We start from the raw sequence: 16,502 nt of genomic DNA on the forward strand, positions 1-16,502 counted from the left end.
ATGACAAGAGTCAAGTACATGCGAGTGATCGACACAACTGTAAGAAAATATAACAATTAAGGCCCGTGTTACGTAGAAATCTAAATGCAATTTACACGCAAGAAACACGTTGCTTAACTCTTAGAATACGTCATTTGCGACCAGGCTACAAGACATCTGGTACCCTCCCCCACCCTCCCCCACTCTGCATTTCCACCGAAGTAAAGAAGCTGATATTCCGTTGTAGAATTTTGGGAGAAGGAAATATATATTTGAAAATATATTTTAAAGATAGAAAAAACAGCTAAAATGCTTGAAAATGATCAATGATTCAAAAGATGTCAAAAAAGACAACATAAAATAATGTTTCTCTCTGGATCTAAGCCCAACTGAAAAAAGGGCGGACTACTATTTCAACTCTTAAGAAAAATATGAAAGAAAATACGTTTAATCCGCATGGCGCACTATTTTTACACTCGAACGCACATAGCCACATACAATTCCAAACAAGCATATTCCTAATGTTTCCGTTGTCACCGCTGAACCATGAAACCACAATCGATCACCAGATGTCACGAGCGCATCGCCGTTTTACAGTGTCATCTGACGTCGAAATTCCGTACTACATCAACGCGCCGAATCGATACCACGAGTTTTCTGGGCCCAATGTTTCTCAAAACGATGCTATCAAGTGTGGTTGTAAAAGCCCCATATCTTCACTGAAAGAGTTGTAGGCGTTTATATACTTCGTAAACTTGACCATTTCTCGTTTCCGGCACTCCCACGTTGCAAGCAGTACTTCGGTGACGTAATCTTGTTCCAGAGGCTGTAAAATTCTGGTCCCACGTAAAACCACACGTTCGTGTAACTGAATGACAAGGCGCGTACATGCAGATAGGTCCATTACTGATAGTGAACGGGCATTGGTTGATGTGAAATGACGTCAAGGTGAGGTTATGAGAAACTTACGTGGCACCAAAAAGTTACTTTGCTTTCATGAAGTTATGTGGAGATTCTTAGCAAAAAAAAAGAAAAAAAAAAGGCCTAACTTCATTTCACAATATCAAAGACAATATCATTGAAATAAAAATAAGACATATCTTAAAAGTCGAAACGTACACGATTTCAGGAAAATCGAGTTCAACGTTGTGCTATATGGGCTTCTCATAAGCCCACTTGAAGTTATTTCTCTTCGACCAATGCCAGTTCACAGACTATAATTGGCCAACCTCTATGTAGAAGTCTTGAACTGGCGATAAAATTTAGCTATATTTAATACCGATACTCCCACCAAGGTTATTAGAAGTACAGACCTCAGGGTACCAGACCGGAGACGTCGACCTTTTAACATGGGTCAACTTGAAGCCAAAATTTCGAAGCGCGGGGGGGGGTATGACGGCGAGCATGCCTCACATTTCCATTTCTAACAACAATTTTGAAGATTATAAGTCATTGAGTCACACAAGATTGTAATTTTCAAGTTTACTAAGAATGATATAACTTTACATATTCCTCTCCACATGTGAGTACAAATAATTTCTTCATAAAAGTGAAAACAATAATACGCATATTTCACCCATTCCTTTACCGACGAAACAAGCGTAACTGTACTTTATGATTCTGATTCTAATTGTGCAAGTGAATATTCACAAATAATATTCAAACTGAATCGAGAGAAACCTTTTAGGTAAATTTCTCGTATCGGACAAACGTCTGAAATTTGCTAGTTCATTTAATTTGAATATTCGTACTTACATATTCTGCATTGAGAAACATTGCTGAAGGTGGCATTTCGCTCATTTCACGGAAATAAGCTCAATTTGCGACATATCGAGTAAGTTTTCTTCGTTTCTTTTTGCCTTCGGTAACACACAAAATGGCGGTCACAGTTTCACTACCGTACTCGGCATGCAGTGTTTCCACCCCACTGCACCCAAAAAAACCTACATAGCCCCACAAACCATTGACGGAAAGCGCCACGAACCATTCATACATAGCCCCACGAACCATTTCCGGTAAGGTTAGGTTAGGTAGGATCACGTTTAGGTTACAATAGTTAAAAATTGATTTAGAAAAAAATATGCGTAGCCCCACACACCATTCTCGCATAGCCAAACGAACCATTGACACATAGCCATTCACATAGGCCCACAAATCATTTGCGGAAACGTATCTTCTTCAGTTACAAAAACACGTGTTTGGAAACACTGACCAGGATTACGTCATAACACACAAGCTACATCCACCTGGAAGTAAATGGATGCAAGAGCTTTCGTGCATCGGTCACACATTTATATCCAAAAATAGATGATTTACCGGCAAAATTCAATGAACGATGCGAGAAAACACTTCCCCGAACTTCCACAAGTATAAAGAAACTGCATTCGGTAAGTAATTTCTCCTGTAAATTTGAAGAAATCCGTTTGTCCGATACGAGAAATTTACCTTATATGTTGGACAATTTGAATAGTAAAAATTGTATCTTTGCTGACATGTTTAATATACCTAACCAGATACTCAAAACAATATTGCTCCAAGATACAGATTTATATCAATATTATTATATTAATAAAATCGTACTAAAATTTCCCAAACTTCCTGGTGTAGTTACGTTCACTAACCACACAATTCATAATTATATGTAATATATTAATAATAAATACAGGTTAGAAGTGTTAGTGAATTACATACACTTGTATGTAGTAACACAACAACAATGTGGGCATGTTAGGTGGCACTCTATGCACATCAACATCCTCTCGGATGTTACCATTTTTGTCTTTTGAGTAGGTTCGGTTTGTTACGTTTGATCCCTTTCGTGCTTCCGTACTTTTCTTGCCCTCCTGCTAGTTAATACAATGTGGAACGAGGTTTACAATAGTTAATAGGGAGAGCACTGGTACAGTTATTTCTATTTGTATTTTCCGATTTCCCGTCGCTTTGCTACCATTCTAGCTAATCACGACAATCAGAAATTAGATAAAATCCCTGAAGTGGTACTTGCAAAGAAATACTCATGACAAGACCAGGACTTCAAGCCGAAATCTTGGCGAGTTACAGAATCCACTTTTCAATATATAATTTCGCACACATTACTTCAATGTTACTTTGAAAGGCATATATTACTTTCTCCTAAAATTAGCACAGAGGCGTCTCGTGAACGCGTGCGGTACATGCGCATGCGTCAATTGTGAGGAAAAGGACTGCTTGCTCTGCGACGACATTCATGAGCATTTCTACATTCTAATTTCTTCATATAGGAGAAGTATTTATTTTGCATGAGAGCGCTCAACTAAGCTTATATTACATTTCTTGGATCTGAAGTGAAAGAAAGTAATAATTCTTTTCCCACAATTGATGCATGCGTCACTTCAGATCCAAGAAATGTAATATAAGCTTAGTTCAGCGCTCTCGTGTAAAATAAATACTTCTCATATATGAAGAAATTAGAATGTAGAAATGCTCATGAATGTCGTCGCAGAGCAAGCTGTCCTTTTTCCCACAATTGACGCATGCGCAGCATTCACCGCATGCGTTCACAACACGCCTCTGTTCAACGGAGTAAATATATATTTTTGAACGTGTATGATACAGATTTTGCACTGAACTTACAAGAACAATTAATATCTTGTAGCCTGGTCGCAGATGATGATATGATGAAATTGCTAAAGGAACACTCTCAAAGAACACTCGTGCCCAGTCCGGGATTCGGACCCCCAGCGTCGTAGTGTTCAGCGCTAACCACTCCGTCACGGAGGTCTGCAATAAACTGTCTAAATAATTTGAATGTTACAGATTCGAGTATACTACTTTTTTATAATACCACGTATATATGCTCTGAAGCTCTGATAGCACTGTAATGAGCAGTGGATGCAAGTACAACAAATTAATGCAGGTAGCCTAATATAAAACATGTTGGCAACAATGGTTTATTCTGCGGGTTCAAATCAGAATGCGCATCTCCGCCATATTGTCACCTCCTGGGGTTATGCGCGAGCGAAGATGCGCGGCTTCAAACAAAAGTGCATCGTTTCCAGTCTGGTTAGATATGAAACAGTGAGGAAAGTGTGTCTTGTATTTTGTTATTCAGTCATATTTCAACCTATCTTGTCTCTGACTTCCCAACACGATATTGCGTTCGCTCCGTTCGACATCTTTCCAGTACTATGTCTTGCACCCCACAATAAAATTGAAAATGTAACGGTCTGCTATGTTACCCTGCCCCCGTGTCAGGGCAACAGTGTTTTTTTCTTATTGAAATATTTATTAATATGTTAATTAATTGGGTAATCAAGTGTATAAACATATATATGTGTGATTAGTGTAAATCAATTTATTATGCATTTTTAGGTTCGTATTATTCCATGTATAAATACCATGTAGCTCTCTGTTCTTGCTTTCGTGTTTCGAACGTTCAAAAGAAAGGCGGGCAGTTTAGCTGTTAAAGATTAAAAATTTTGAAAGAAGGGCCGTTGGCAACAGACGCCAACCAAACGTATATAAACTCCCAGATGAGAGTAGGGGAGGTCGGCTGTTGGAACTGAGACTTGGAAGGGAGAGGCTGTTTTTGCTTCGGTTAGCTAGGACCGGAGGACAGATCTCCCGAAACGGATGCTGTAAGAGATTGGATTGCCGGGCAAGCTAGTGCCTTGGTGTCCGATTTACAGGTAAAAGGGTAGTTTGTACTGGATGTTATTTTGAAGTAATTACGGTGCGCCGGGCAGCCTAGTGCCTTGTCACTGTGGAGGTTGAGAAATGTACACGTCGGGCGACCTCGCGCCTGTTAAGACGTTTATTGGAGTAACGCGAGTCTACCTTGTGACAAGCGTACTCCCGATGTAATTCAGGAAATGTAAAGCATCCATGTACAAACAATAGATATTTCCAACATCAAAATTAGAGTTTTGGCCCGATAATTAGAGAAATGAACGTTTCGGATACGACATGTATATACTTCAAATTTTACGTTAATTAAACTATAGAAAATACCCACAATTTCCGTTTTTAATTTCACAGATGCTGGACAAGGTAATTTATGCCCCTGATCATAAAGGTTTCGCAAAGGTTATCCATTGTCTCTTGTAGTTAATTCTATAATTATGTTGACTTGTATCAACCCACGTGCATTGTCGTACAAAGAAAGATACCCCTAGACAAATCAGAGCCGAGTACGAAGTGCACCGAACCTCGAGTGCGGAGGTAAAAGTGGGGGGGGGGGGGGGGGGGCAGGCTAGTAACAGCTATGAGACCGACATTCTTTTCGTAGCGTGCTCTAAATTCATATTCTTCAATATTGCTTGTTTTACGTGTAAACTTTTGACGCAGGGGGCGGGGAAGTTGACAAGTTCTCCAAGAAATTACAGATATCTCCTATTTGCAAAACTTTTCTGCTAATATGAAAAACATAGAAAATAAAGTCAATACGAATTTAAAATGTGCATGTTGAGATAAGACGATTAAAAGTAATACGTGGACTATTTTGAATGGAAATTATATATTTGTGTATTGATCAAAGTCTGTAAATGGTATAAAAACTTGTGCTATCCTAATTTAAACAGAACAGATTGGCTTAGAACTAGAAAGACATGTCGTCACGAAATGATTTTCCATGCCATGCGTTTCCTTTGACAATATAGATAAACCTAATTTGTACGATATTGTTTCATGATCTACAGTGTAAGCAAGAAAGTGCTGTTATATTGCTATTTTTCATTATACATTTGACATCGCAAAATGAACAAAAACCTACAACAAACATTACCCAGGGATCAACACCGAATCATTTATCACCATCATAGTTGAAAATCCAACCACTCTGGACGCGATGTGTACGTTGCACGTCATTCTGGTTCGAGATTAAACCTCGTGACAAATCGCGATGCATCGACGCCAATCACCGGCCTAAGGCTAACCAACGCAGCGTTAAATTCAGAAACGTAAACCGGATTACACCCCCCACTGTCTGGCTGCCACGGGTATGGGTAGCAAATGAGCTACGGAAGCGTTTATCGACGGCTCAAATACGATCGTAAATTACGCTTAATGGTGGGAAACCACATTGCTATTTGCTTGGCACGGTCTCAATAAAAAATTCACCCGTAGGCAAGCACAAATATATTTCTGGGGCAGGTTTGTATTTACAAATACATTTCTGGGGGGTCTGATCAAGCGTCTCAATAATAATAGAATAATTATATTAATTTCAATTAATATTAATTAAATATGTAAATTAATTAATATTGTATTGTTATTATTACATGAGTAGGTAAAAAGATGGTAAAATAATAGATATATAACAGCATGCATGCGCGCCGACTACGTGGGTGCTCCGGGGCTCGAGCACCCACATAAATAATCTTGTGGGTGCGCCGCACCCACAAGATTTTTAGTTTGATAAAAACAAAATAAAATAAATATTTCTCACTTGCAATTATCAAAAAATAATAAGCAATTAAAACATTGAGATGGGACAGACTTTGATAAAGACAAGTTAACATTGGACAGGGACATGTTTCTAGATGTGTGCAGAACGAACAAAGAAAAAGTGGCCAACTTGTCAGACATTACAAATATTTCAAGTAGAGAAAACAGTGGTCCCATGCGTGAAATGCTCACAGAATTTGTGAAGTTTGTACGGGTGATTTTAACTACCTGTTACTTCTTGTACCTCTGAGCGGTCATTTTCAGCACTTAGACGATTGAAAACGATTTTGCGGTCAACAATGACCCAAATAATATTGAATGATTTGGCAATTTTGCATAAAGAAATGACTAAAAATATTGACATTACCAAAATTGCAAACAAATTCAGAAGTGCAAATGACGTAAGAAGGAATGTGCTTTATATTGAAAGTTAACATGTCATGATTATTATTATTATTTGGTACATAAAGTCAATCATTTTGTAGTTCCTGTTCACAACAAAATCCTTGCATAGTTCATTCTGCAATACAATTAAAATTATTTGCATTTATGCAGATTTTTTCATTTTAATTTGTATGAATGTGGTATTTTCTTTTAGTAACGTGTTGATAATATCATTGCCTCTTGCAATCATTGTGCATGTAAGTTGTTTAAAGTATACAATACTTGATAATTACAGATCTAACCGCCATTGATATGCACCAACAGAAATTTTGGAAAGTCGGCGCCTTTGACAGCATGGTATTCGTTACCTAGCTTAGTGGAGTTAAGATCGCCAAAATTTGTTTAAAACAACTGCCCTGGCTTAGAAATTAATGTAAAATAGATAAAGAATTGAATATTTATTGATTAACAAAAAAAAAGTTAGATCCAATTGACGAAAAGTAAAGTTCCTGATTAATATTTTATTATCATAAGTAGTAGTGTGCATAAATCTTTGGAACTGTCCTTCAACGCCTTGCAATAAGTTCGGCGGAAATTAATAACCGTTGATTATATAGCAAACGTTAGACAAGTATATTTTGATTATTTAATATTCGTACTTGATAAATCTTTAGGGGAGTCCTCTACATACGTACTTAGCAGCAAGGCATTCAGAATTACTAGGACAAAAGCAACGTGATGCGTTAATTTATATTTAGACATTAATTCCGAAACTGGTAAGAACTCAGCCAATCACAAAGCAGTATACGTTGTTCCTAGTATTTTCGCTACCGGTAAAACGTCAGCCAATCACAGAGCACTTTAATTTGCTTCTAGCCATTATTTCGGCAACCGTTAAAAAAAATGAGCCAACCAGATTGAAGTATAAGTTACATTTAGACAGCATTTCCATAACTGCTAAGATCAGGCAATCAGAAAACAGTACAATTTGTTTCTAGACATAATGTCCACAGAGAGCAGTATAATATTGTTCAAGACTTTACTTCTGCAATTGGTAGCAAGTCAGCCAATCACAAAGCAACATAAGTTGCTCCTAGATGATATTTTCGCAACCGGTAAGAAGTGAGAAAATCATAGAACAGTTTGTAATTTACTTCTAGACATTATTTCCCCAACCGATAAAATAATAATTAGCCAATCAGAAAGCACACACATTTTTCATTAGCAGTTACGAAAACGTAAAATGAGAGGTAAGCACACCATATACGTATAAGCCGTTTCAACCAACATTTCAACAGACTGGATGATCACACAACAAAGCAATATTTTCATTGGAATCTGGTCAAACTATCACTACAAATTGTGATGGTTGCTTTAATCTGTAATCATATTTCTTATATTTTCTTCTGGTACTCAATAACTACACATTAATACTGAAAATCTGTACTATCAGCTAGCCAACTTGTCATGTTTTCCACGATATCAGAGTTAGATGATAGTGCTTCCATCTATGAGCCAAACCAAAAGTGAGACGAGCCTTCAGAAACAAATGTAATGTTTCGTACAGGACTGACACGGCAAGCTGCACGTGTCGCTCGGACTGGACTGTTGTCTCAATAGATTGCAATGTGTCGACTCGGCCTATCTGGTACGCATGCGTGGTGAATGCTTCCTGAAGAAAGCCGTGTCGCTTGTCACTTCGGCGTGAAAGCTAGTACCTATGACGTACCAAGTTTTTCGGTGTGTAAATCAGAAACGAGATGGCAACACTGGAGATTTTTCTAAGAAAGTGGCAATGACTGCTGCTTTTGTTGTCGCAAAGCGTTCAAGGTCAAGGTCTACATTCTCGAACGGTGATTCACTATTCTGTGTTCTAGGCAAGCGTATACCTTTGTATCCATTCATTGCTTAGTTTCAGTAAATATTGCTCGTGGAAAATCGAAGCAAAGAAAAGAAATAATGCCTTTCTTTCTCGTAATCTCTCAGGGAAGTGTTGCCAGTACACTTTTTAAAAATAAGCTTATTTTGTATCCCGTGCAGGTCAGGTTATTAAAATGTCTCGTCTCCGTCAATCTCGAGGTCTACATCCCTAAAATTCTACGCCTAATTTGATGATCATTTTGTTGCCAAATTTCAGACACGCACTGGCCCTCTGTAGTCCTTCAAAGCATTGCATTGCGATGAAACTTGGTATAGGGGTTATTGAGACCATGGAATAGCGAATGGCAATGAAAAGAAAAATAGTTCAAATTTTCGCCACCAGGCGGAAATGTGGCGCTGTAATCGTGTGCACAGCGAACATCACGGGAAACGCTTCGTGCGACCACTGATGTCTTACGCTTCCATCGTGTCATACTGAATACTGTTGCACTGACAAACTAAAAAAAATACAGTTTTTACATGTCCGACTTCTGCTTGTCATTATTTCAGCGCCAAATTTCCATCTGGTGGTGGCAATTTAAACTATTATTTTCGTCAGCATTTGTTTCCCCATTATCTCCATAGCCTCTATATGAAGTTTCACCGACGACGATAAGTGATAGGGTAGCTAACACGTTCTGCGCACCCCCCGCCCCCGCAACTTTCAGATGTACGCCCCTATTCATTAAAGAAGAAAAAAGCTTTCTTTTCTAAAATATTAATTCACGCCTACATTTATATTAGGTATACACAAATATGAAAACACATATATGTAATTTGAATCAATGTAAAAACTGATACGAAATTTTAAGACAACAAACTGTGAAAAATTATATATTTAATTATATATGAAAACACAGCTACTACAAAAATTACGATATTGTTAAATGCCCATTACCAGTTTTCTGCGTTTTTTTATGGAAGCAGCTAGTTTGGGCAAGTCCAGTTATCGAGCCCGATTGCTTTCGATGCTAAACAGTGCCAGTCCTCTTAATTTCACTCGTCATTGTGGTTCTCAAGTAATTTTTGATTAATTTTAGCTTGGAAAACGACCTCTCAGCTAAAAACGTGAACTATTCAGCTCATGCAGCTTCACTTTATACTTTTCTAGAAATTAACATTTTCTGTTTGTAATTGTAGGGGCGTAACACTATGATAGGTTTGTTTTTTAAAGTATATTTTAACGCCGAAAGGAAAACTTTGTGAACTATCGGTCTTTTCATTCTTACTGCGCGGGGGTGTCATTTACGCCACTGGATGATATGATGAAATTGACCTCTGGCGTCGTGCTAACCACTCCGCCACGGAGGTTGGTTATTTGCTGCATTATCAAAACGATTTACGCCCCCCCCCCCCCCCCCCGCCCCCTCATATTTCGCGACCTTAAAGTAGAAAGGTTCTATCTGCACTTTTGGGCGAAAATGAGTTTGTGACCTTAAGCAGACCATTGGTTTACATTCTTTGTACTCCATGAAGATCATGCTTCGAAGTATATTAGTTTCGAAGAAATCAACGGGGTAAAAAAGGTACTATCTGCAAATGAGGTTTTAAGTTGGGGTAAAAAAGTTCTATCTGCTTTGTTTCCTGTCTTTGTGACTAGCAGACAAATGACACAACGTTCATCTCCTATGTAACCATCTACTGCAACCTCCAACGTAGAGGGGACGCAATTAAGTAAAGAAAAAGTGTCTTTACAGTCTTGTTGTTAATAAGTGATAACTCTCAATGAGTACAAATACGTTTCATTTTCTTATCAGAAGGATAAGCAGTAGAATGTTATGTTAAAATGAACGTTTTGTGTTTCCACTGGGATTATATACTGCAACACTATTTACAACATGGTTACTTTTTTCAACTAACTCACATGTCTATTAAACATTATTTCAATATCCAATCTTCACACTCTTGCGTAATTGGTTTATAGTATTGGATGAAACAATTTGTATTATTTTGTACTCTTGGAGTACCGTTTACATCTTATTTACTTTAACATGTACATAGTTCATGCAGAATATAGCGTAACTAGAATATAACTAATTTATCACCTTTCATTTTTTGCAAAAAGTTTGAATATTTAAGGGATAACCCTTTTACTCTCATCTGAAACGTTACTTTTGCAGTAAAAAGGTTCTAACTGCAAATTCGTCGTTGCAATTCCTGAACATTAGTAATATTTTTCATTAATTTTCCTGTATATATTAGAAAGGGAGGGATCATTATACAAATGCCAGAGACACAACTTGTTGGAATAATTAGTTCTCCCTGTGCACATAGTCAAATCTTTAACTAGCTCTCCTGAGAATATTACGACTTGGCAGATAGAACCTTTTTACTTTAAGGTCGCGACTTGTCTACGTCACTATTTCGGCATTAAAGGATATAAGATTTCACATGACATGAAACGACAGTTTCAAGCGCATACATGCGCGATAAAATATGTAGATCCATTTGCAACTTCATCCGTAGTGAAGGGGAAAAAAAGATAAACTTACCTGTGGGTTGCGGAAAAATTCATATTTCCTGAAGTCCTTCCTGAAGACGAACCTCTTTTCCGTGTATTTTCCGAAAGTTTCCATATCATGGTACACTGAGAGAATGTCCTCGTGATCCTCGACGCTTCGTTCTGAAAGAAGAAAGGACCATTGTTATTGGGGAAAACTGTTTATTGTAAAGCGACATACAACTAAGGTAATTTATTTGTTGGTTTGTGTATTAAACTTGGCTTTTATGCATAGTTTGGTTAACCACGACAATGAGGAACAAAGCAAAGAAAAAACGTCTATGCCATACTGTGATTGGAACCAAGGTCACTTGTCGTCGAACTTCTCTGCAAACTATGGCCAAATCAGCTCAAAATGTCGAGGATCTAACAGCTCTAATATCTTTATAATATCAGTGAATTGTAATTTTGTAGTAAGATTAATAGATTAATATTGCTGCTAAACTATAAACATAGCTACAATAATCCCTAATCCGATGTACAGACTAGGCTTAACAATTATATTTCAAGTTATTACTGAATATTAGTAAGTAAATATTAAAGAAGCATCATGATTGGCTAGTCGATTGGCTTGCCCTATGGTGTTGTATACAATGAAAACTTCACTCTACGGCCAACAGGTTGAAGTTTTACATCTATTTTAATCTATGGTAATCGAGCGGAAGTTATAAATATTACGTGTCAAATTGTCCATCATCACGTTTCTTCAATTTTGTTTAGTTAAGGTGAGGAGTGACAGTTACGCACCATGTGTGTATTTATTTCAATATCGTCGGAATGTGCACTGCTACTAAATTAAAAACCCTGGACGTATGCAAGAGTATCAATTTCTCTCAATGTTGCAAGTGGAAGCTTTTTTTACGTCTATTATTAAGCTAGACACGATACTTGAAAAATATGATGAGTGAGTATCTTTAGAATCCCATGTATTTCTTATGGAGAAATAAAACTTAACAACTTCAACTTCAAGTTGCAGCTAATCAAATGGAAGTTTCAACTTTTCCGCTGGTCAAAATCATCATCAGTGTGTCGTGTTCCCGTTGATACATTCTCCTATGCCATCGGAAACTTGATATTCCCAAGAGAACAAATCAAATAATACTCCCATAAGCACAATGCATTTCTCCTTGCCTCTTACGGCCATCCTATCCTGGCAGTGTTGCCAAAAAAGATTCTTGGTTCTCCGGCGGCATCACGCATCTCAATAATCCACGGATGGTAGTATGAAATCGAAAATAAAGGATTCCCGGATAACAATATTATGTCACCTCCACAGCGCTATAAAAAAGTAGCTGGGGAGGTAAGAGGGGATGATGGGGCGACGCAGCCAATATAACGTCACTTGCAAAATTCCATATACTCATGGCAAAAGTTGGTCTATGTGAGCCGGAGCCAGTGATGGCATCATAGTGGGGCAGTACACAGCCAAACGAGTGCATGAGAGAGCCAGATCTGGCTCCAAAAGAGCTAAGGTGGCAACACTGGCTCGAAGGGAATAGCCTGGCGGAAACTGTTTCGCATGCCCTTAATGAAAGGTTCAAGCATTACTACAAATCTAAAAACTTTATAAAAAAAAAAATAAAAAAAAAAAAAAAAGATAGAGGAAAATTACTGAAAATAGCAATGGGCAATATGCCTGTACCAGGAATAAACCAGGATCGCAATCTCCCTATCTAGTACAGTGGGATCCACGAGTATTTCTGTGCAAATTGCCTCATCACCATGTTCGTGTACTTCATTTGCCCCAATAAGAACTTCAAGAATTGAAAGAAAACTCAAAACAAGCTGCTGACAACTTCTGTACCACCATACATAAAATTAAATTTCTTAAGAACACACAGGTTGTAAGAGAAAAATTAATGAAAATAGTCATGGACAATTTGAACGGTAATACTCATGGATCCCATTGTACAAATCTATTCCTTAAAAAAACACGAAAGATATAAGGAAAAAATGACTGAAAATAGCAATGGACAATTTGCCTGTATCAAGAATAAACCAAGATCGTAAACTTCCTATCTGGTACGTGAGACGTTGGCTAGAGCCATCTACCGAATTGTTTCAAACCACTCTATTGTTCAATAATGATCTTATGAGAGCCAACCAGCAAATAACGTTGGACTTCGTTAAAAATTTATCAAATAAACTAACATTTGTTAAAAATTTATCAAATAAACTAACATTTGTTAAAAATTTATCAAATAAACTAACATTTGTTAAAAATTTATCAAATAAACTAACATTTGTTAAAAATTTATCAAATAAACTAACATATAGAAAAATAACTTCAATACATTTCTAGTTCGTCACGGAATCTAATCTTACCAGTTCGAATTTAAATAATAGATGTATACTAGTATTAAGCAGTTATAATTTGTTTAATCGCGCTTGTGCTGCTATCTGGTGGAGCGTTTGAAATGCACGACTTCAGCACGACCAAATGCCTCGAGTTTTCAGTCCACTTTTATCAATGGTAGTAACTGTTGATTGCAGGATAATAAACAGTTTCAAATGAAGACGACGGTAATGATACAGAAGTTTGAAAGAAACTCGTGCAAAATTGCACGATAAAGACGTCACGCAGGCTCATAAATTTCCACCTTTCGCCCGTAATTCCTCGCGCGCGAGCTTTGTATCTGTTCGAGAGGGGCAAACAAAACGTAAGCAAATCCAAACAGCATGTTAGTATAATCAGACGTTCGCCTTGCACCTTTAACACACCCCATTCCCAGAGATCGTTAACACGACGATTGGCGTCAGGACACCGTGGCGACAAGACAAATGGTAGCTTCGCGAAACTAGTTCTGCATGTGAGGTTCGACCAGCTTAGATATGTGGATGCATGGGACAACTACCCAAACAGGTTCGCCAAAGTTTACAGCGGACGTGCTTGTCATTGTAGATGAAACGACAGTCGATAAGACGTCTCGGTGGGTGGTTGCAAGATTATCGTAAAGATGGCAGTGCGTTCGCCTCCGTTGGGCCAGGCCGGAATTTCAAGAATCTCGAATTCATATACAGTGTGTTCCTTTCAACATTTCCTAACCATTAACTTTAGGCTAAATTCGTGCACACCCTCAGAGGCAGATATGGTACTCTTATTGATCTTTAGAGTATCCTACAAACGATGCTATGCAAAAATTTATGTCAAGCAGGTGATTCCTGTTTTTCCATAATTTCTTGACATTATTCGCACACATTCTCAAAATGAGACTTTTATATACGCAACAATCCGACGACACAAATTTCAGTGGTATTTACTTTGTTGACAGCCCAGAAACCACAAACGAGAATGCAGTATCGCGCAACTATAGTACTAAAGGTGACAGTACTTCCCAATCGTACTTCCCGGTACTCTCATAATGTGTGACATACACACTAAAGGCCTATTTTTATACTTACACATAGACTTCGTGTGAGAATTTTCCATACATTACAATTAGGTGTCCACTGAAATTCTGTGTGCTCCGAAATATATCCTTATCCACAATCAAATAAAAAAAACATCCAGATAACGTTCTGTTTACGTGAACAAAGTCGCGCTAACGTCTCAAACATGTCCAAAAATGATCCACAGAGTTTCGAAAACATGTCCAAAAATAATCCATAAAATATTCAAAATATGTGCAAAAATGTTCCATCGTGTCCAAAAATGGCCTACAGAATGTCCGAAACATGTTCAAAATTACCTACAGAATGTCCAAAAATGACCCCCAAAATGTTTAATACATGTCCAAAAATGATCCACAGTATATAAAAAAAAGTCCAAAAATAATCCACAAAATGTCCAAAAATGATGCACAGAATGTCCAAGAACAATTCGCACCTATCCTTCCTTGTTATCCTGTGGTTGTTCACTGGATGGATATCTAGTGAATGTTTATTGGATACCCCTGGATATCTGCTGGATATCCAGAACTTCGGCACGGATATACAGAAGACATCCACTAGAGTGCGCGTCAAATCTCCTGCATATGGCCTTGAACGGCTGAACAGCACCAGCGAATCACAGACGTACGGCGTTGCCTAGGTCCGTGACAATGCGTTTCGCTCAACCACGCTGTCTCTTTCCCGTGTGAGATTTCGACATGGCACCGCTGCAGTGCGCTGCTATTGGCTATTGCCATATGCAGGACATTTGACGCGCACTCTAGATGTCTCCTGGACATTTGAAGTATGGGGATACGTCGGAAGCAAATCACCAGAACACGGTAACAAAGCATTTATCAACTTACCCAATCCAAGCTCCAGCCAGTGCTCGACTATCGACCAGTTCACATCCTTCGATACTCGGTTCTTCAGGGCCAGGAGCTGGCAGAGGTCGGTCGACCTCAAGTTCCTCTCCACCACCACCGCCTGGTAGCTGCCGTCGTCATTGAAGAAGACTAACTCCTCCTGGAAATATAAGAAGAGAAATATTTGAACACCTTCCTGAAAGCATAGTAAAGAAACAGCTGAAAAACACCATCCAGTGAAAATACAGAAAAGGTTGAAAGCATCAATTGCTTAGAGTATATGAAAGAAAGCCTAAAACCACAATCTTAAATGTACAATATTATAACTTAATAAAAATAAATAAATTGTATTCCAAAGTTATCATTGGGGCCACTATTTGATCCGCCACGTAAGCCAATATTGTTTCATTGTTTGTCTTTTTTATACTTAGTGTTGAAATATATAGTTAGTTTGTTTCGTTATTAACTTTACACACCTCGTTCAAGAAATCTTTAAAAGTTAGGGATACATTTTAGTCATGGAGTTCATGTTATGCGACCTTTTTCTTAAACTTTAATCTTTGGGTTAAATGGTAAAATATTAAATTATAACCTGGTTTCTGCTATTTAAACTCTTTTTATTTTTATTTAACGCATTGTTTACTTCGGTTATACTATTTGAATACTCAATAACTAAACTTTATTTCCGTTAACAACAATAGCCGGCTTCCATAGCGGAGTGCTTAGCACCCTACAACGCCAGGGGTCCCTAGTTCGAATCCCGGCCTGAGCATGGATGTTTGTGAGTGTTCATTCATCAATTTTATCATGTCATCACTCATCCCCAACTTCGAAAATTAGCCAAAAGTGGAACAAAAATCGAAGTAAAATGAAGCAAAGGGGCAGAAAAGCGAAGTTATATAAACTAAATCAATCAATGTTATCAACAATAAAAATAAGAATGATGCCAATTCCCACTTGGGGAGGGGCGACGGACAAGTTAGAGCCCTTCCCCTGTGCTGACGCCCATCGATAAGGAGCACAGAGTGAGAGTCCTTGTTGGTTCGAAGCTCTCAACTCTG

The 16,502-nt window shown here is 38.0% G+C and overlaps 1 protein-coding gene across 1 annotated transcript in view; it reads right to left on the bottom strand.

Moving 5' to 3' along the window:
* Positions 1–16,502, bottom strand: part of LOC145981605 (growth factor receptor-bound protein 10-like) — a 272,875-nt gene that overhangs the window by 162,034 nt on the left and 94,339 nt on the right. Inside the window, exons 3-4 of the mRNA XM_083114966.1 lie at positions 15,442–15,601; positions 11,199–11,329 (exon numbers count right to left, since the gene is read on the bottom strand). Of these exons, the coding sequence (XP_082971092.1) occupies positions 11,199–11,329; positions 15,442–15,601 (291 nt within the window). The remainder of the gene's footprint in view (positions 1–11,198; positions 11,330–15,441; positions 15,602–16,502) is intronic.

This window comes from Lepisma saccharinum, chromosome 29, assembly GCF_977018435.1.
Source record: "Lepisma saccharinum chromosome 29, izLepSacc3.1, whole genome shotgun sequence".
Classification (NCBI taxonomy): Eukaryota; Metazoa; Arthropoda; class Insecta; order Zygentoma; family Lepismatidae; genus Lepisma; species Lepisma saccharinum.